The sequence below is a fragment of the Stenella coeruleoalba genome (assembly GCF_951394435.1).
Source record: "Stenella coeruleoalba genome assembly, chromosome: 9".
Lineage (NCBI taxonomy): Eukaryota > Metazoa > Chordata > Mammalia > Artiodactyla > Delphinidae > Stenella > Stenella coeruleoalba.
Window position 1 is genome coordinate 19,818,225 of NC_137155.1, and position 20,139 is coordinate 19,838,363.

The 20,139-nt window shown below is 38.3% G+C and overlaps 2 protein-coding genes across 6 annotated transcripts in view; one reads left to right on the forward strand and one right to left on the reverse strand.

The window, feature by feature from the left end:
* Positions 1 to 20,139, forward strand: part of FBXL13 (F-box and leucine rich repeat protein 13) — a gene marked incomplete at its 5' end in the record, with an annotated part of 181,607 nt that overhangs the window by 67,314 nt on the left and 94,154 nt on the right. The window contains 1 exon segment of the mRNA XM_079931715.1: positions 20,033 to 20,085. Within this exon segment, the coding sequence (XP_079787841.1) occupies positions 20,033 to 20,085 (53 nt within the window).
* The window catches only part of LRRC17 (leucine rich repeat containing 17), a 163,347-nt gene that overhangs the window by 60,748 nt on the left and 82,460 nt on the right, over positions 1 to 20,139 (reverse strand). For 2 of the 5 annotated variants that reach the window (XM_079931723.1, XM_079931722.1), the window contains exons 2-5: positions 15,812 to 16,716; positions 7,634 to 7,789; positions 4,144 to 5,237; positions 2,425 to 2,627 (exon numbers count right to left, since the gene is read on the reverse strand). In XM_079931723.1, coding sequence (XP_079787849.1) covers positions 4,840 to 5,237; positions 7,634 to 7,789; positions 15,812 to 16,580 — 1,323 coding nt within the window. In that variant the 5' untranslated portion in view covers positions 16,581 to 16,716 and the 3' untranslated portion in view covers positions 2,425 to 2,627; positions 4,144 to 4,839. Of the gene's footprint in view, positions 1 to 2,424; positions 2,628 to 4,143; positions 5,238 to 7,633; positions 7,790 to 15,811; positions 16,717 to 20,139 lie in introns of those variants that run through there. The other 3 variants (XM_079931724.1, XM_079931721.1, XM_079931725.1) reach the window with 3 other exon arrangements.

Sequence of the window (20,139 nt, forward strand, 5' to 3'; positions counted from 1 at the left end):
AATTTTGGGGGGACATATGGGTTAACACATTGCATTAACCCATATGTCCTTTGAGTTACATTTTTAAGTTTCCATATGTATTTCTGGAAATGAGAGAAAAAATAGATTTCAAAAAGTACACATCCATGTTGACTTCAGAAAATGAGAAAGAATGCCATAAACACATGTAAATATCAACATGGATGAGTCTAAAGATATTAATGGGCAAAAGCAAGTTGCAGAATGATATACATAATCTAGTACCATTTGTATACAACTTTTCAATGTGTAAAATCATACCATACACTTTATATTTGGAAATAATTTCAATACTATATATTCAAGGGCACTTGTACATACACACTCACACAGTAAAATATAAAAAGCTTGCATGGGAATCAAAGGCCTCAAATGCAAGATAGTGGTTACCTCTAAGGTGGAGAGGGTTGAAGGAAATGGGGAAGAGGTTCACAAGGGGTTTCAACTGTTATCTGTAATATTTTTTTAATTGAAAAAAGAAAAAACACAAAATGGAATAATCCTAATTGGTTATTGCTGGTGCTGAAGAAAGCAGTAGCTTTATATATGATGTTATTTTACCTGATCACGTATTAAACTATCTTCTTGGTTTTAAGTTTGTTGGTTGAATCTTTTAGGTTTTCTAGGTAGACTGTCATGTCATCTGGAAATACTAGCAGTTTTATTTCCATTCATTCCTATCTTGTATCTTTTACTTCTTTTTTCAGTAGCAAGGATATGCAGCCATCTTGTCTTGTTCTTGAGTCCTTTTCTCATATTTTTAATGAGAATGGTGTTAATACTATTATATCTTTTAATTTCTGGGACACACCCTTCATAAAGATATAATGCTGCTCCATCTTTTACAGCAGCCATCTTATGCATGTTCCTCATCCAATCTGGTCATGTCTGCCTTTGGATTTTTAGGAACTATTAATTTCTGATCCACCAAGACCATTCCTTTTTGTTTTCCAAGGATATTATAGATTAAAAATCATTTATTTCTTGTAATTTGGGTAGGAGAGGAAAACTGAAACGTGCTTAGTCTGCCATCTTAAACCAATTTGTTATTTTTTTCTTCTTTTGATCTCTCTCCTTGTGATTTGGTGACTATCTTTAGTGTTTTGTTTGGATTTTTTTTCTCTTTTTGTGTGTATCTATTATAAATTTTTGGTTTGTGCTTACCATTAGGTGTATATACAGCAATCTTTATACATATTTGATTATTTTAAGTTCCTAATCTCTTAAGTTTGAATGCATTTTAACAACCCTGCATTTTTACTCCCTCCAAGTTTGTTTTTGACATCATAGTTCACATCTTTCGTTTCGTGCATCTCTTAACTACTTATTGTTGATATAGATGACTTTACTACTTTTGTCTTTTAAACTTCCTACTAGCTTTATAAGTGGTTGATGTGCTATCCTTATTGTATATTTGCCTTTACCGATGAGATTTTCTTCCTTTTGTAATTTTCATATTTCTAGTTGTGGCCTTTTCTTTTCCACTTAGTGAAGTCCCTTTAACATTTCTTGTAAACCCAGTTTCTTTCAGCTTTTGCTTGTCTATAAAACTCTTGATCTTTTCTTTGAATCTGAATGATAGCCTTGAGTAGATTATTCTTTTTCCTTTTATCATTTTAAAAATATCACGCCACTCCCTTCTGGTGTGCAGAGTTTCTGCTGAAAAGGCAGCTGATGGTCTTATAGGAGTTCCCTTGTTGCACTGTTGACTGATACATATTACATCTCCCCATCATTCACCAACACTCCACCTGCTGCAGAAAGAAGCCCCAACATCTCACAGAATTTAGACAAGTAGATTCTCATTACTGAATTGCTTCTATTTGCTAGAGCAGGAGACTTGTTCAGATTTCTCAGAAACAGACGTTAATTGATCCAGGGCGTAAACTCCAGAGGAGGGGATGGTTAGTAAATGAATTATCTGAACTGTTTAATGTTAAATATCTTTCCCAAATAATCAAAAATTAGGTCAGAGTTGACTCAGGCTTAGGACTCAGGAGAACTCAGCTTGTAGTAAATCTTATTTACTTCAGAAAAATCAAAGAATCTTAGAACTAGTTGAAAAAAAAAAAACACTTGGGTATTTGGATAAAAACTCAAGTGATATTTAAACATATATGTTCAAATATGTAGATCTCAGGATTGTATTATTTTTGACTACCATAAAATATACTTTTAAAAAAACTCTTGAATTTCATCACCTACTGAACAGAAGGAAGTTGCAAAGGCAAGTTATTAATCAATCAAGTATGAAGTTGGCAGAAAGGGTGGATATATGTATATGTATAACTGATTCACTTTGCTGTACAGCAGAAACTAACATAACATTATAAATCAACTATATTCCAATAAAAATTAATTAAAAAAAGAAATTAGCAGAAGAGGAGGTATCTAATTATTAATTCCATCACTGATCAACTATGCTTCCCTGAAAAAATATAAACTCAGATACAAAAAAAGAGCAAATTTTAAGCTTTTAAAAATGTATTTAAATTTTGGCCCTGGGAGATATTAGCAATTCTAAATGACTTACTTTTGGATGGTCTGGATCAATTTCTATCATGATGTGTTCCAGAGCTTTATTTTCAAATAGATCCCTGGGAATGATCCTGAATATAAAAATAAACCAATAAAATTCCCAGCTAGCCTCCAAAGATTAAACCAGAGAGTAACTTGGGCCCTTCTCTGAATCAGATTTAATGCCCTTATTTCTTTCCAGAACCCTCACATTCCCACTGTGTGCCTCTGTCTTCCACTGAGGTCCCACCTGGCATTCTCCACCATCAAATCTTGGATGTTTTATTTAATATTCCACTCTGAGTGCTCATCAACAATAAGTGAATTTATTACATCTCTCTGGTAACACTTCAAACTTAACTGCTACCTTCAATACCTCATGTTGAACAATGTGAGAATTTGCATTGAGAACCAGTATTTCTAAGTCTCCACCCTGACCCAAACCATTGATAAAATGCGCATATTGGTTAGAACCTTACAATCCAGTGTCATTTCCTGAACCACCAGCTCCAGCAATTGTTCCAGCTTCCCACTCTCTTGGTTTCCTATACATATTAATAGAATTAACTGACATGACCCAAAGATTATCACCTGCCCTCATAAGTGTTTCAGGAGAAAAAGCACATACTATTCTTTTAGTGTCTGTTTCTGGAAGTTCTGATGTGAGGCAGCCATGACTAAAGGTAACATTTAGAGTGCTCTGTATCCTTGCACAGTAGAAAGGACTTAGGCGGACCTGAATCCAGGCTCTGCCACCTGCCAGCTTTGTGGCTCTATCCAAGTTACCTACATACTAAGCCTCGGTTTCCTCATCTAGAAAAGGCAGATAATATTATGTACCTCAGAGGGATCTTGTGAGAATTAGAAATAGAATACGTGAAGCTCTTAGCACAGTGTCTGGCCTCTAACAGGTGTTTAAGAAATGTTCAAGGGAATTCCCTGGAGGACCAGTGGTTAGGACTTGGTGCTTTCACTGCTGTGGCCTGGGTTCAATCCCTGGTTGGGGAACTAAGATCCTGCAAGCCGCGTGGTGCAGCCAAAAAAAAAAAAAAAAATGCTTAATACTCTTTGTTATTTACCACGTTCTATACTTTGGAAATTTGTACAAGTATCAGATAAGACCAGTTGTCAAACTTTGTATGAATACCTTGATATAAGAAATGGAAATATATTCAACTCAGTGAAAAGAAAATCTGCATAAAAAGGAAAAAGTGGTATTTCTAATGATATGTACATATTTCTTTGCATTTTATTTTTCTAATAGTACAGTACTATCAAAATACAAACTGATGGGTCAGTCTCCAGAAACTTCCTCTCTTTCTGGTTATTGTTTCTCCAGGTGAACTAATTTTAACCTGCAACGCAAATCATGGGGCTTCTCTTGGGTACCACCTCTGCCCTCAGTTGCTTCTGATATCACTTCCCTTTCTGTTTGCTTCTTTTTCATCCCAAATCCTGACCCTGAATCCTAATTTCATCCTGTTTTATGTTCCTTGACATATTAGCTTAGCAGGAAGGGCTCTCAGATCCTTCCCACTGACAGGTGCCTTCCTAGTCTGAACTCTGTTAAAAAACCAGTGCTGTTTCCACATTTACTAGTGTTTATACCTGTTCAGAGCTCATGTTCACATCATCTACAACTGCTTCTGAGAGTCCCATCTTCTGAGCCGTCTCTAATATAATTCTCAGATTCTTGGCTTATTGCCTGTGGCAATTCTCCTTCAGGTCTAGCTTGACAGTTTTTTGCAAGGATCAGTGAAAAGTAGTTGAGAATTTGGGTTTACCAGGACCTCATTTTGGAGTGCACAGGAATCAGAAATGGAAATTTATTCAATGCACAAGCTGACTTACTGAAAAAAAAAAAGTTGGGGGGCAGAGGGGAGAGAATTACATTTTATTATTACTAAGCATTTGTATCTCTTCATTTTGATCATCTTTAGGTATGTGCAAGCAGCTCTTGAAAAGCATATAAAAATGAACCAGTTTTTTTTAATTTTCAAAAAGCAATAAAAACATTTATACAGAACATTATGACCTCCTAACGCCATCATTAGGACCCAACTCCTGCAGGTTGCCAGTGTGGAGTCACCATCAAAAGCTGTTCTGCAAACAGGCAGGCAAGCAGCATGAGAGTATTCCCTTGATTACTATACTGTGACAACAATAATAATAATTAAGGGAACCTTCCTTTAGCTGGGTAACCTCGCCTAAACAGGTAAAACAGTTAATCAAAATCTAAACATGTGGTTTTCCAACACCAGTTTAGCAAATACAAAATTAGCTGCAACCAGAACAATTTCTAAGTTATCCCACAATAGTGATTCTTACACTTTGTTTCTTTGCTGTGTGATCCTTATGTATTTTTTCCCATTCGTCATCTTCTGTATCCTGGTCAAATGTTTCAGGGTATGCTGGTAATTTGTCTTTGGGGCATTCTTCATAGTAACTCCGAACATATTTTCCCACAAACCACCCTTTGTATTCTTCGGGCATTTTGCACTCCAGGCCATTATAGTGCACGTTGTAGTGATGCATTAACCAGTAGTAGAGGTAGTGGATGTTGTAGTCACATCTCCAAGGGTTATCTCTGAGCCACAAGAGTTTCAAAAAATACAAGTCTTCTAATACTCCATAGTCAAAGTTTTGCAGACTGTTGTTTGATAAATCTAACTCTTCTAAATGTGTGAGTCCTAAAAAAGCAGCTAGAAACAGAAAATATTTATTAAACCAATTGGGTAATTGGGTTAAGTGCACTGTATATTATAAGGACAAATTTAAATAAAAAAATAAGAGAGTTAATTCTCTCTATTGAAAATAAAGGAAAAGATTTCCCTCCCCGCCTTTTTCTCAGCGTTCTTACTTTAGAAAACTTGCACGTACTTTCTCTTCTCTTTGAAATGTGTATATATCCTTTAGAAGGCTAAAGAGGCCTTTTTCAGCTTTATGAGGATCATCCTTCTTAAGAACCTGGGAGCCATCTCTTTGAAATGGAAACATCAAGGGAGAGAACACCTGTCTCCCAGTTTCTGCGGGGGGGGGGGGTGGGTAGGAGCCTTCTTCCAAGTCACAAAATCACCTCTTGTCATAAAGATAGAAGTTTGTTTTCCTCTTGATAAAGCCAATTAGCTAACACAGATGCCAACTTACTTGCGAGTAAGGTTAGAATGAACAATGTTTGACAAACGGTGCTGGCAAGTCTTCTTACTTAAGAACTAGCTATTATTTATCCTGAAAACACGTATGTATTAGGTTGTATCTGCTTGGCTATACAAAGGGTGAGATTTCCTTCTGTCTCTGCAATCTCTTAGCAGATTGCCTGTGATGTACATCACATTCTGGTTTAATGCTTATTCAATAATAAAAGAATCTTCTTTCTCTTTACCATTGTGGAGAGGATTTCTGTGTTGGGTGAAGACTTCGGTTTTAATTATATTTCCCTAACAGTATACGTGTCTAAATGTAAAATTCTGAAATATGTTTTTACTCAGACAAAGCTTTCCCCTTGATTAAATTGACTAGAATACAATATTTTATTTGAAAAATCAGTTTTAAGTTAATTTGTAAAAATGTACTTTGTGCTCATGTGCATTTTTTAATACTCACTGGAAAGTTGCCACAAAAAAGGCATGAATTAGGAAAATATCTCAAATGTAAGACATAAGTGCATAAAAAATGAGAAACGTGTTTGGGGGTGATTTGACAGCTCTCTGGGATATAACTCTGAAAATGCCTAGAAAATAGCCGTTTCCCAGTTTCCTTCCCAGGGGGAAGGAATTATATTCTTGTATTGTCCAAAACCAAAAAAATTTTTATCAACATTTTTAAGACATCTGGTTGTATTTTGGCAAGCTATGGTAGCTATCAGCTTTGAATCCATATGTATTTAATTCTGCTGGAGGGTGGATAATTAAAACAAATAGCAAACACATAACACAAAATAATACAACAGAAAGCTTTTTTTTCCCCTCTGAGAGTAAAGAAATCTAAACCTAAATTATCCCTACTTCAGTTGATGTAAACTGACTAGCTACTCTAGAATTTACAGGTCAATGCTGATTTCAAATATTTTGTTTGTTTCAAACATTTTCTCATTGCTCTTTTAAAATACTCTCCTCAGAGCATACAGTGCCCTTATTTTGAATTTGAAAAATATGCTCTCAAACTAATACCATTAACTATTTTCATATCATTTGTTCTCAGACAAAACCCTTAATTCCCCCTAAAAGTCTATTTTGGTGCAAAGCAATGACTTGGGTCATTGGGAGAGGGGAGCAGGTGGCTGGGGAGGAGCAAAAGGTCAGCCCTTGCAATGATAGTTCTGAAGACACTGCATTTTAAAAAATTTGCAAACATTTTGTGAGTTAATGATCTCACAATTTTCTTTTTCTTTCTTTTTTTTTTTTTTAACGGGACGTGGCCTCTCACTGTTGTGGCCTCTCCGGTGCGGGGCACAGGCTCCGGAAGCGCAGGCTCAGCGGCCACGGCTCACGGGCCCAGCTGCTCCACGGCATGTGGGATCTTCCAGGACCAGTGCACGAACCCGTGTCCCCTGCATTGGCAGGTGGATTCTTAACCACTGTGCCCCAGGGAAGCCCTAGCCATATACTCTTATTTTTAAAATATATTCTACAAAACACTTCTTTTATTTGGACCAACTGAATAATTGTTGCTTATTACATACTTCATAAAGCAACAGTTTGGCAAATATTTCTGAGGGCCAAGCAAGTTCTACTATAAGCACCATGTTTCATTTAAATTCAAACTTCTTACTAGTTTTTTAAAAACTAAATTGTATTTACTATAAATGTTGCCATGGGCTTCCCCGGTGGCGCAGTGGTTGAGAGTCCGCCTGCCGATGCAGGGGACATGGGTTCGTGCCCCAGTCCGGGAAGATCCCACATGCCGCGGAGCGGCTGGGCCCGTGAGCCATGGCCGCTGAGCCTGCGCGTCCGGAGCCTGTGCTCCGCAACGGGAGAGGCCACGACAGTGAGAAGCCCGTGTACCGCAAAAAAAAAAAAAAAAAAAAAAAAATTGTTGCCATAATAAAAAAACAGAGAACACCTGTCACCTGTTTAAAGGGCTATTCTGTGGAACTTACCGGGATCTATGAATTGAACGCCGTTGCTGCTGAGGTTTAATTTCTTTAGCTCATGAGCATCTTCAAACTCCTTGGGTCGAAGCTGGTTGATTTTGTTGTGTGACAAGTCAAGTTTAACAATGTCTGGAGGGATGTTGTTTGGAACTTTCTTCAACTCTGGAAAAAATAAAAATGTTCAGGTTATCAAGCTCTCCTCTTGCCCCCATTTGTTCTATCACTCTTATCCCTGTGTGACTGAAGAGTCAGCTCTTGAAGGGAAAAAGGATATCCCATCTAAAGCCAAAGAACATTACTATATGAACAAGCCTTAGAATATGCTAAATTCCACCAAAGCCCAGCGAACCAAGTGCATCACACTTAGAGGAGCAGATATCACTCCTTGCTGAACTGTTCTGAGAAACTTCCTAGAGGCGGCAAGATATCAAGAGCAGGACAGCAGGCAGTGCAGCTCAGCTGGCTGGGCATCAGGCGGCGTGGTGGGGCTCAAGCCTGGCCGCCTGTTAGAATCACCTGGGACGCTCTTAAAAACAGAAAGCTGAAACAAAATGAAACCCACAAATCAAACCACTCTTCCTGCCTCCCCTCCCATTCCCTTCCCACTCCTCTAAGAGCTTTCAGTATTAATTATTGCCTCTTTGTTGCATCTTCCTTTTATCCCTCTCCTCAGACTCCTTCTGTTAACAAATAAGCACAGATCTTGCCATCCTAAAAAAGAAACAAAAAGCCCTCCACCCTGATGACCCTCAGGCTGTTACCTCATTTCTCCTTTCCTTGGATGCTAAAATTGGAGAAAGAATAGTCCTCATCTGCTCCCCCTGCTTCTTCATCACCCACTTATTCCCTGAATCCTTGTGACATAATTTATACTCCACCATTCCTCCCTGACTCTTCCCAAGGTACTGAAGTAATTGGACTCCTCAGGAGAAACAGTAATAACAATAGTGCTGCTACTACTGCTACTACTACTACTGAGTCAACAATGACTACGACTACAAAAAAGCCTCTGGAAGAGGAGCCCAGTTATTTTTCATAGGTTAATAGGAAATCAAGGTTCACCTAATTTATCTCTTACTATTTATATTTGTCTTTAAATCATGCTTTAAAATACTATAAAGTGTGTTTATTTTATAGTTTAGCATAATACTTGCCCTTTCTTTTAATCTTTAGCAAAATATTCTGAAAAGGTTTTATTCAATTTTAAGTAGGGCAAGTGAAGCCTGTGAAGAGAAGCAAACCTGTTCAGACAAAAGAAAATTAGAAGCAACAAATAAAATGTCCAGATTAGTTCACACCTGAGAAACAGCATGACCCAAAGACTTTCTGAATAAGTAGAAATTCCTTGAACTAGGTACAGTAAGTTTATGAAAGGTGGTATCCATTTATCCATAATTCCCTTTTTGCTATAGAATAACTGACTTACTGATAATGTTTTCCAAATATTTTTTAAAAACCCCTTCTGGTATATATGATTTCTTAACTCATAGTATGTTTACTTTCATAAAGACTCAGTCTTACATCCCCCCCTTCTTTTAACAGCTCAGAATCCATGGTTAATGGGATGGTATTGGTAGTTCCTTCTTTGGTATCCTTGTTACTATTAAATTTGCTTTTTCTTCTTGATGGGATCTTGGTATCTTAGTACCTATGTACAAGAACTTTTTCTAGGTGCCCTAACAAGTATTATGTGACAAGAACCCTATGAGCTAAGTACATTATCCCCATTTTACAGATGAAGAAACTGAGGCACAACTTGCCCATAGTCACACTCGAGGATTTTTTTTTTTTTTGTATAACACCCAGGCTCAGCGGGTATAAAGGGAAGCAGCTGACAATTTTGCTGCTGTATCTCTGCCTTGAGTGTTTGGGGTTGTTTTTTGTGTTTTAACATCTTTATTGGAGTATAATTGCTTTACAATGGTGTGTTAGTTTCTGCTTTATAACAAAGTGAATCAGTTATACATACACATATGTTCCCATATCTCTTCCCTCTTGCATCTCCCTCCCTCCCAACCTCCCTATCCCACCCCTCTAGGTGGTCACAAAGCACGGAGCTGATCTCCCTGTGCTATGCAGCTGCTTCCCACTAGCTATCTATTTTACGTCTGGTACACACTCTAGGAGTTAAACACAGACATGCTAGCCCCCAAAACTATGCTTCTAACCACTATGCTCTGCTGCCTATTCATGGTACCTTTCTGCTTCACTTACGCTGTTCCATCTGCTTAGAATCCTCAAGCTTGTCATGTAGGGTTAAGTGGGGATTGGGGAGCAACTGGGGTGGGGGTCAATATATTGGAATGGCCATAAGACCTTTCTGGCTCTGTATTTAAAATGACATCTCCCTGCTTTCAAGTAGGCAACAACAGCAATGATAATACCATTTCCTGCTTTTTCTCAATGGCAGTTAATCAGCATCAGGTGCAGGGTACATCTTACTGATTTTTTTCATTTTTGCACCCTCCTTGCCATGGAAGCTTCCTGAGGGAAGTGCCTAATATATCATAAATAAATAAGTGGTATGTGGCAGCCAGCTTCTAAAATGTCATGCAACAATCTCCTCTACTGATATTCATGCCCTTGTATAAACTCTTCCCCTTAAGTATGGGCTGAACCTAGTGACTTGCTTCTAATAATAGAATGCAGCAAATATGATAGGAGCTCACTTCCATAATTAGGTTATAAGAAATTGTGACTTTTGTCTGGCTAGCAGACTCTCTTTTGCTGGCTTTGATGAAGCAAGTTGCCATTTGGAGAGGCTCACATGGCAAGTAATTAAGGCTGGCCTCTGGCCAACAACCAGCAAGGAACTCTGGCCCTCAGTCCAACAGTCCTTGAGGAACTGAATCCTGCCAGCAGTCATATGAGCTTGGAAGAGGATATTTTTCCAGTTGAGCCTTCAGGTGAAACCACATCTTATTGCAGCCTTGTGAGAGATCCTGAAGTAGAGGACTCAGCTAACCCATATCTGGTTTCCTGACCTACAGAAACTGTGAGATAATAAAGTGTGTTGTTTTAAGCCACAGAGTTTTGGGGTAGTTTCTTAGGCAGCAACAAAGTTATCTAACTAACATATGGGAAATAATGAGCTCATTAAATGTGTTGAGTTTAATGATTCAGGAATATTGAGCCCGTTTGTAATAAAAATGCTTTGAAAATTTGGATTGATTTTATTTCCATCCTCCGATAAGACATTGTTTTGTTTGACCTAGAGTTGTGTCTGCCAACATACAGAAAGGTGAAAGATTTTAAGACTTGAACTTATTATAATGTTGCAACGCTGAGGTAATCCTCCCTTTAGGACCAGCAAGACCCTGACTGGAGAGCTATATTCTCTCTTGGGCACTACACGTAAACAAGGAGATGGATATCCCAGGAAAAAGTGAAAACCACAGAGACACTTGAAGAAATAATTTCTTGACATTTAGCATTTGGAATAATTATTGAGAATGGCTGTGGCATTTTCTTAGAAGATTTTTAAAAGAGGAATAGAGTTTTATTTCAAAATACCCAGGATCCCACCTCTCCTCTCTTCCTTCACTGCTACCCCATTGGGCCAAGCCACCATCACCTCTTGTCTGGATTATCCCAATATTGTCCTAAGCCCAGGTGATCATGTTAAAACATGTGAGATCCTGTCATTTTACCAGATGGCAGAACCCTTTCATTGCTTCCCATCTCACTATGAATAAAAGCCCAAGTCCTCACCAAGGCCCTACAAAGCCATTAAGGGCTGTAGGTCTTCCTTGCCACCAGAGTTAGTATCTCCTAGGTCCTGGAAAACAGCCTATTTATCAGTACTTGCTTGCTGAACCCACATCTGCTGGGCTGGACATGAGGGTGAATGGCAAGCAACCACTGTAGGACATGAGGGTGAGTCCCAAGCAACCATTGTAGGACAAGCTAAAGCGGGTTAACCACAAATAAATGGGTAGAAAAAAAATGTTTATGAGAACACCCTGAAACCCAGCTTAAGCAACGTGGCAGACCTGTGGAAGAGGAATATGAACTACAGAACCAACTTTGGCATTGTTACCAGCAGACCTGAGTAAAAATAGGATCCACAAGTAATACCAGGAAATGCAAACCAAAGCCTTTACTTGTAGCCTTAGAAAAACATGGAAAAATCTTATTTGTTGTAGTGATGAGTAAAAACAGTTCTTTAGTTTTTAACCTTAAACTTGAATGAGAAATGCAAATGTTGATGTGAAGTATGTTTGTCTTTGATAAAGATTACACAAATACAAATTTCCCCAGACCAGAAATCAAATTTGGTCAATGTCCCCATTTCTAGACCAGGCACCACACGGTTATTTGCTGCTATCTGAGGTTTTTGGTAAACCTTCAACGAATATCATATTTACTTATCACCCCTGGCAAGCATTGCCTCTCCCCCAACCAAACCTTGCTGATTTTGAGGAGGAAATTGGGAAATTTTTTCCACGTAATTTCTCATTTAGTAGGCTACCCTGATTGTCAGCAATGTCAGAACTACTCTTAAGGCTTGGTAGTGGTAGGTAAAGAGATATAAATGGCCCTGTGTATTGCAAATAAAAGATTCTTAATTATTGTTCAAACTAATGGTGAAATTATCTTCAGAGGCAGCTGGGAGCAATTTATGGTCATAATTCTCCACAGCCCTAATCTTAGAAGTAAAATAAATCCTTAAAATGGTAAATTATTCTGGTAAATGTGAAGCTAAAAAGCAGTTTTAAAACTCTCTCATGTATTTTTGGCAAATCCATCCATCTCAATATGGCATAAACATGGCTTTCAACTAATCTCACATTTATTCCCTTAGAAAGACTAAGTTTTGTTGGCAAAGTGCCTGTCACCCAGTGAATAAAGCTATTGTTTCTTTTTCTTGCTGTCAGATGTTTAAGGCAAAAATAGTGATCTTTGAGGTCTATGTGGTCAAAATGGCATGTATTAGGTACCCTACACACACCATCTGACTCATCATCTGTCAGCTAGGAAAGGCACAACTAATTCCCGAGTTAAGGGAATCTGTATTCGGGTTCCTTGAGTGTGATCATGTACATGATGAATTGTACAGAGCCTAAGAGGAGGGTTCAATACTGGAAGGAAGCACCCAGAAGGCTTTTATATATTCTTCTTGGTTAATAGGCATACCCAGAATCTTGAAGGAAGAGAGGACAGTGCATGGTGGCCAATGGCTTGGGAACTGCTTAGGGATTGCCTATGTGATCTTCAAAGGGCAACCTAACCTCTCTACTCCTCTACTTCTTCCTTCCTAAAATGAGGATAATAATAGCATTTCTTTTAAGGTTGTGAGGAGTAAATGACAATGCATGAAACTGCTATGTCTTAGGCACACAGAGCATTTAGATGGCAGCTCTCATTAATATCACTGCTAGTTCCACTCTTGATGGCATGTTTTAGGCTTCTTTAGATCCTACATAGTGTCCAACATGTGAGCACAATCAAAAGTATTACTACCCTCTGGCAGGCAGTTAGAGATGAACACTGCTGAACATTTAGTCTCAGTATTTGACATTTATTATCTAGTTATAGAATGGGGTAAGGAAAACTACAATGGATAAAATTCAGTGTCATACTTGAATTCCAGCCATGATTTTTAACTTCTATATATTTTTATGTTTAAAAGTTGCTTAAATTACTGCTCTGTAAGAGCAAAGAAAGCAGCTCAACTATTGTCATCAATCTAAAGAACATGGCCCTGTGCCAGGCAGTACCAAAGGGAATTTAATAGAGAAGACCTTTGACTTTGAACTTATGGGAATCAACAATATACCAAAAAATGAAAAGTAAATTATCAGCTGAATCAATAGACTGATATCAACCATAGTGAGAGTGATTTATATTGATATTAAAAGACACAACTACCCTTCATTTTATAATCTAAAAAGTATAGGCTCTGATTTACATCATCACTAACAAGTGAAGGACCTTGAGTTGTCCTTTAGTGTTAGTATATATGTACTAACCGTGCATGTCATATAAACTTTATTTATACTGTTTTCCAGTAAATCATGTGTTTTTAAAGCATGAAGAATGAATTTATGGAGCATGTCTGGAAGGTTGTGTTTAGACAACAACAGTAACTTGAGGAAGGAGAGCAATAAAAAATATATTTGTATTTTTATAAGTTGATTTTTGCCAAGAAAAAAGAGAAAAACATCATGGAAAAAAAGACAAAGGCAGAAATAGGCTCACTGGAGAGGGAATGGCCAGAGTAGAAAAGCAGTAAAAAAGAAAGCTATTTCCTACTATGTTATCTTTTCTTAAATTACAGTGTGGTATAGCTGTAGAAATCTTCAATTTTGTGTTAATAGCATTTTTCTCAGATAATTAATGAGCTTAATTCTACTATTTTCTCTTTGTCACCTGATACAGCAAGTGCAAATTAACTTTAGCTTGAGGATAGAACCTTAGCGATATCAAGTAGGTTTTCTAACTCAAGTCTAGGAATAGTAGCTTTGTATTAGTTTTTAAAATATATAATTCAAGTTTTTAAGCATCACAAAGGAAATCCTAGTAAAACATGCTCTTTGTCATGAAGCACCAAGTACTCACCGTTAACCGTGTTAGGGAAATTCCACCCAATCTGGCTACAGAGAAACTTCACGTACTGACTTCTCTGCAATTCTTTAACGCTTTCTTTGTTCCAGCTGCTTGTTTGAACATGGTTAGATTAATTATGGATGCCAGCAGGCTCAGGTGGACCAAGTTTCAAATCTTAGTTTTGCTGCTTGCCTATGAGACCTTGAGCAACTGACTGAACCTCCCTTAGCCTCATTTTCCTCAACTGTAGATGGGGATACTATCATTACTACCTTGTTAGCAGCTGTAAACAGCATGTGTGTGGAATACCTGGAGCATAGTACGTTCTCAATTAATGAGCACTTTCTCTCAAACTCAGAGGATCCCATGACGGCATCTCCCAGGTTATGATACTGTAATTGCTCTACTCTAGCATCAACGATATATACTTCACAGAGTGTCACAGTAAGCAAAGCTTTTGGTGTCATGTAGTCGTGGTGTGATCTAACCAGGTGTCACCTTCCACAGTCAGAGAGAGGGAGCAAGTCTTGAGCAAGACTTCGCTGAAAAATGAACAAATTTATTCCTGCTTCTTCAAAATCCACAGATTCCTGCCTGTGGTTTCCTTGAGAGGAGCCAGTCTCCATGTTCCTCTTAACCTTTCCTTTCTGTTCTTAAAACAAACCCTCCTAAAATAACTGGAAGGAATGATACCATGCTCTTTATGACCCTAATTCAATGACATCTGGCTTTAATTTAATATTACATATAAGTTATTAACCCATGACAGAAATGAAACAGACACTCAAAATGCCTTGTTGTCCTAGGATAGATTAGCGGTGCCCAGACCACACTTTGAGAATGTCTTCACTAACATGTCAGGAGCCTTACTGAAATCTCCCATCTGTTTTCTTATTTCATGTATTTGTCCTGTATGCACAAATCCCGCACACTACTAGCCCAAGATTGTGTGCGATGTAAAAGCAAGTAATGATTTGCAGAAAGTAATAGTCTAGAAAGCTATTCTTAGTCGCATAGTTCTTGGATTAATACTTTCAACTTAGTTTTTTTCAATATTCTTATGTTTTATTTTGGATAATTTGGGAACAATTAAGATACAGGATGTTAGCAAGCATTTTTGAAAACTCTGAGACTAAATTGTAAGAACTACAGACACGCCATCACTACAGCCCACTTGGCTTCCTTCTCCTGGTGTTCTCACCTGTCCTGCTCTGCACATGGTTTTCCTTGAGGTTATTATCGCCCCACAGATGCATACCATGTTTTGAATTTAATTGGTGTAAATCAGGTTATACAGACAGCACTGGCACTTGATTTCATACCCACTGGTTTACCTACATAAGTTAAATTACATTGGATTTAAAATTAAAGAAATTTCTTACAGCCACAGCTTGCAATGAGCAAATAAGAGTAGGACCCAAATGGCTGCCCCTCCTGAGCATACCTCCTACCCTCCTCTAATGTTCCCCAAATCACTAACCACCTTGAGCTCGGGTAAATTCCACTGTCATTGGGGAAAGATTTCTGGTGGAAATGCTCCCAAAATTCTAAGTCATGGTGGGATGCAGAAATTCCTAAGACTCAGAAAGCATTTTTAATCATCCATGAAAACGAAAAAGTAAGAAACTTACAAACCTTTTCTTTTGCAGTCCAGTGTTCGTATGGGAAACACGTAGTTGTGGCAAAGAGAAGAGTCTACCTCAGGCTTGATGACTGGGGGTTTCCCTGACACTTGGGGTTTTGGATCCAAATGTGCCTTTTCTTCTTCATTACACAACTGTTCAGATTTTATCTGCCTCAGTTTTTTATTTTTTAGTCCTTGTGGGCTTTCACACTTGGCGTAGTTCCCCAAATTCCGGTTCCTTGGAATCTGCAACATTGAAATAAGCGTTTCCATCTCACAAGTACAATGCCAGGGATTGTCATAGAGACGCAGGTAGCTCAGGAGAGGTGTGTAAATGAACACTTCCTCTGTCAAGACTTTCATCTGGTTGTGCTGCAGTAAGAGAGTGGTAAGTTTATTTAAACCAAAGAAAGCCTCACTCTCAATTTTGGAGATCTCATTCTGCTGTAAATCCAAGCTTTTCAGCTTTTTAAACTTGGAAAACATGCTGTTCTTCAGTACGCGGATTTTGTTTCTTGCTAATAGCATGTGCAGTAAATCCTGAGGCCAGCCGGGCAGCACATAAACTAGTTTTCTCTCTTGACAATCTAAGTATTTCTCGTGAAGATATGTGTACACTTCACAGGGGAGGCCTGGAGCGTAGCGTTTGACCAGGCTGGAGCCCTTCCGGCTCCCACCAGCCCGGCTGTGATTCACTCGGTTTCTCGCACCCCCAGGGCTTCCTTTGCGCTCAGCGGCTTTACAAAAGAAGAGCAGGATTAAGATGGTTACCACGCGCATCCTGACATCCAGCTGGCCCCAATTACTTGGTGTGACAGATGGAACAATGAAAGTATTCCTTTGAAATCCACGTTTGCGTAATCTTAACTAATGCAGTTCAGGAACAATGAGGCCCAGCTGAGGTACGGTGGAGTCCCTAGATTGCAGGAGGAAAAAATATTTAGAGACCATTGTGAGCAACGCAACTGACAAATAATAGCAAGTTTTCAAGTTACTTTTATTTTTAAGCAAAGGCATTCCGTTAATAAAGGCACATGCAGAAGAGTGGTGTAGAAGTCTCCACACCCTCCTACTTGCCTGGTTTGGTAGCTAAATGTTTGGGCCCTGAGTGTGAATCAAGGCTCTTCTACTTGCTGAACTGTGTGACCTCAGGCTAATTATTTAACCTCATCTTCAGCATCTGTAAAGTGGGACTGAGGATACCTCTAGTATTGTTGGGAAGATGAAACAGGCTCATGTGCATCAAACACTTCGCAGTGCCTGATCCAGGGGAAGTACTCCACATTGTTAGGACTTAGCATTATGAAAACTGAAACTGGATTCAAGAAATTAAAGGGATTCTCTTTACAGCTTTGAGATGTGCAAATCAGAGTTGGACTCCAATGAATGTTCTCCTGAGCTTATTTTTTTCTTTCCTTTACTGTCTCCCAATCACCAATCATGTTGAAGGTGGGCTCCAGAAATGCTCAGGCTAAACTGCAACTGTCCTTGTCATTTCCTGCACATCTTGGCTTAAATGTCACCTTCTCAGCAAAACCTTCTCTGATTGCTCTATTTAAAAGTAGTACCCCTTCCCACTCGCTGGTTGCCCTCTATTCCGTTTCTGGTTTTATTTCTCTCCAGGGCACGTATCACCATCTGTCAAAATAGATATTTTGTTTCTTTTGTTTATTGTCCTTCTCCCCCAACTAGGATGTAAACTTCCTAAGGGCAGGAATTTTTCTCTATTTTGTTCACTGCTGTATTTCCAGTACCTGTAGAGTTTCTAGCACATAGCAGGTTCTTGATAAATATTTGAATTGCATGAATTCAGGTAACCACTCTATAAAAATATTAATAATCTCATAAATTTAGTTATTATATTTTTTGGTATCTATTCTTCCCTTAAGTATTACTGATGACTTCCAAGAGCTGCACATTTTTTTTTAACATCTTTATTGGAGTATAATTGCTTTACAATGGTGTGTTAGTTTCTGCTTTATAACAAAGTCAATCAGCTATACCTATACATCTATCCCCATATCTTCTCCCTCTTGCGTCTCCTTCCCTCCCACCCTCCCCATCCTACCCCTCTAGATGGTCAGAGCACCGAGCTGATCTCCCTGTGCTATGCGGTTGCTTCCCACTAGCTATCTATTTTACATTTGGTAGTGTGTATATGTCCATGACACTCTCTCACTTCGTCCCAGCTCACCCTTCCCCCTCCCCGTGTTGTCCTCAAGTCCATTCTCTACGTCTGCATCTTTATTCCTGTCCTGCCCTTAGGTGCTTCAGAACCTTTTCTTTTTTTTTTTTTTTTTAGATTCCATATATATGTGTTAGCATACGGTATTTGTTTTTCTCTTTCAGACTTCACTCTGTATGACAGACTCTAGGTCCATCCACCTCACTACAAATAACTCAATTTCATTTCTTTTTATGGCTGAGTAATATTCCATTGTATATATGTGCCACATCTTCTTTATCCATTCGTCTGTCGATGGACACTTAGGTTACTTCCATGTCCTGGCTATTGTAAACAATGCTGCAACAAACATTCTGGTACATGACTCTTTTTGAATTATGGTTTTTTCAGGGCATATGCCCAGTAGTGGGATTGCTGGGTCATATGGTAGTTCTATTTGTAGTTTTTTAAGGAACCTCCATACTGTTCTCCATAGTGGCTGTATCAATTTACATTCCCACCAACAGTGCAAGAGGGTTCCCTTTTCTCCACACCCTCTCCAGCATTTATTGTTTGTAGATTTTTTGATGATGGCCATTCTGACCATTATGAGGTGATATCTCATTGTAGTTTTGATTTGCATTTCCCTAATGATTAATGATGTTGAGCATTCTTTCATGTGTTTGTTGGCAGTCTGTATATCTTCTTTGGAGAAATGTCTATTTAGGTCTTCTGCCCATTTTTGGATTGGGTTGTTTATTTTTTTGATATGGAGCTGCATAAGCTGCTGCTGCTTGTATATTTTGGAGATTAATCCTTTGTCAGTTGCTTCGTTTGCAAATATTTTCTCCCATTCTGAGGGTTGTCTTTTTGTCTTGTTTATGGTTTCCTTTGCTGTCAAGAGCTGTACATTTTTAAGAATTGTTTTCATCTTTAAAATTCTGAAATTGGTTTTGGTTTGTACTTATTACTTAGGACATAGCCCATTCTTGGCAGAGACAGAAATATTCAAAATGGATTTATAATTAATAACATTTCTGTTGTTATTGTCGTGGGGCTCTTTGGTTATAACTGGCAGATGTGTTTCCTATTCATTGTAGCAGTGTGAATGCCAGGATCACCCCCTTACCTGGAGTTTTCCTGCTTGTACAGGTCTCCTCCATCTAGAATGCCTTTCCCCTTCTTTGCCCCAAGCATTCCTCCCATTCACTGTTTTGTGTCCCCTCCCCTCACTGCTTCTCTTCTGTCTCAGATTTGGAGTTTTACTTACTGTTAGTCTAGACCCAGAGAGCTGATTGTATAACACAAGCCTTGTTTCCCCTGCCAGAGCACAAGCTGTGCAGGTGTCTCTGGTTCCAGAACTAATCAGGCACTTAACCTTTCTGACTCTCCACATCTCAATCTGCAACTCATTGTAAACTGTATGTAACTCTAACCTAAAATAGAAATATTTTGTGAATTTCTATGCATGATGAATTATTCATGATATTCATGCTTAATTATTTGTGGGGAGGAAGTGTGCTGATGTTTGCAACTTACTTTAAAATGCATAAAAAATTAAGATGGATTGAGGGACAGAGAGATGGATGTACAGGTGGATATGTGATAAAGCAAATATAGTAAAATATAAATTGTAGAATATGGGTGGGTGATGGGTACATTCACTGTACAATTCTTCAATTCTCTCAACTTTTTTGTATGTTTGAATGTTAAAAGGTAACAAAACCCCCCAAATTAACAAAAATGTCATGCCACAAAAAAGCAGACTGGTTTTCTTCAAGTGCTTCAAAGCTGAAAGCTCTAAGTATATACAGTTTCTTCCCAAAATAGTTTTCTCTTTCCCCCTTCCTTCTTTAATCCTCAAACAATAATAAACATGTGTATACTTTTTAATTTTAAAGCCAAAATAAATCATTTTTTCTGGGGAAAGGAAACCATATACTTGGGACAAGTTATTTGCCAGGGTTTTTGTTTGTTTTCTGATGAATACACAGCAGTGAATGTAGGATGGAAAAACTTTAAAGATTTGTAATATGGTGTTTAATAATGTGTAACTTGTTTGATTTAGGCCTCTGTAGAAACTTGCAAGAGCTGAATGTCTCTGACTGTCCAACACTCACGGTGAGTACAAGAAGCTTATTTTACTGTTGTTTATATAGATTCAGACTTGCTCCA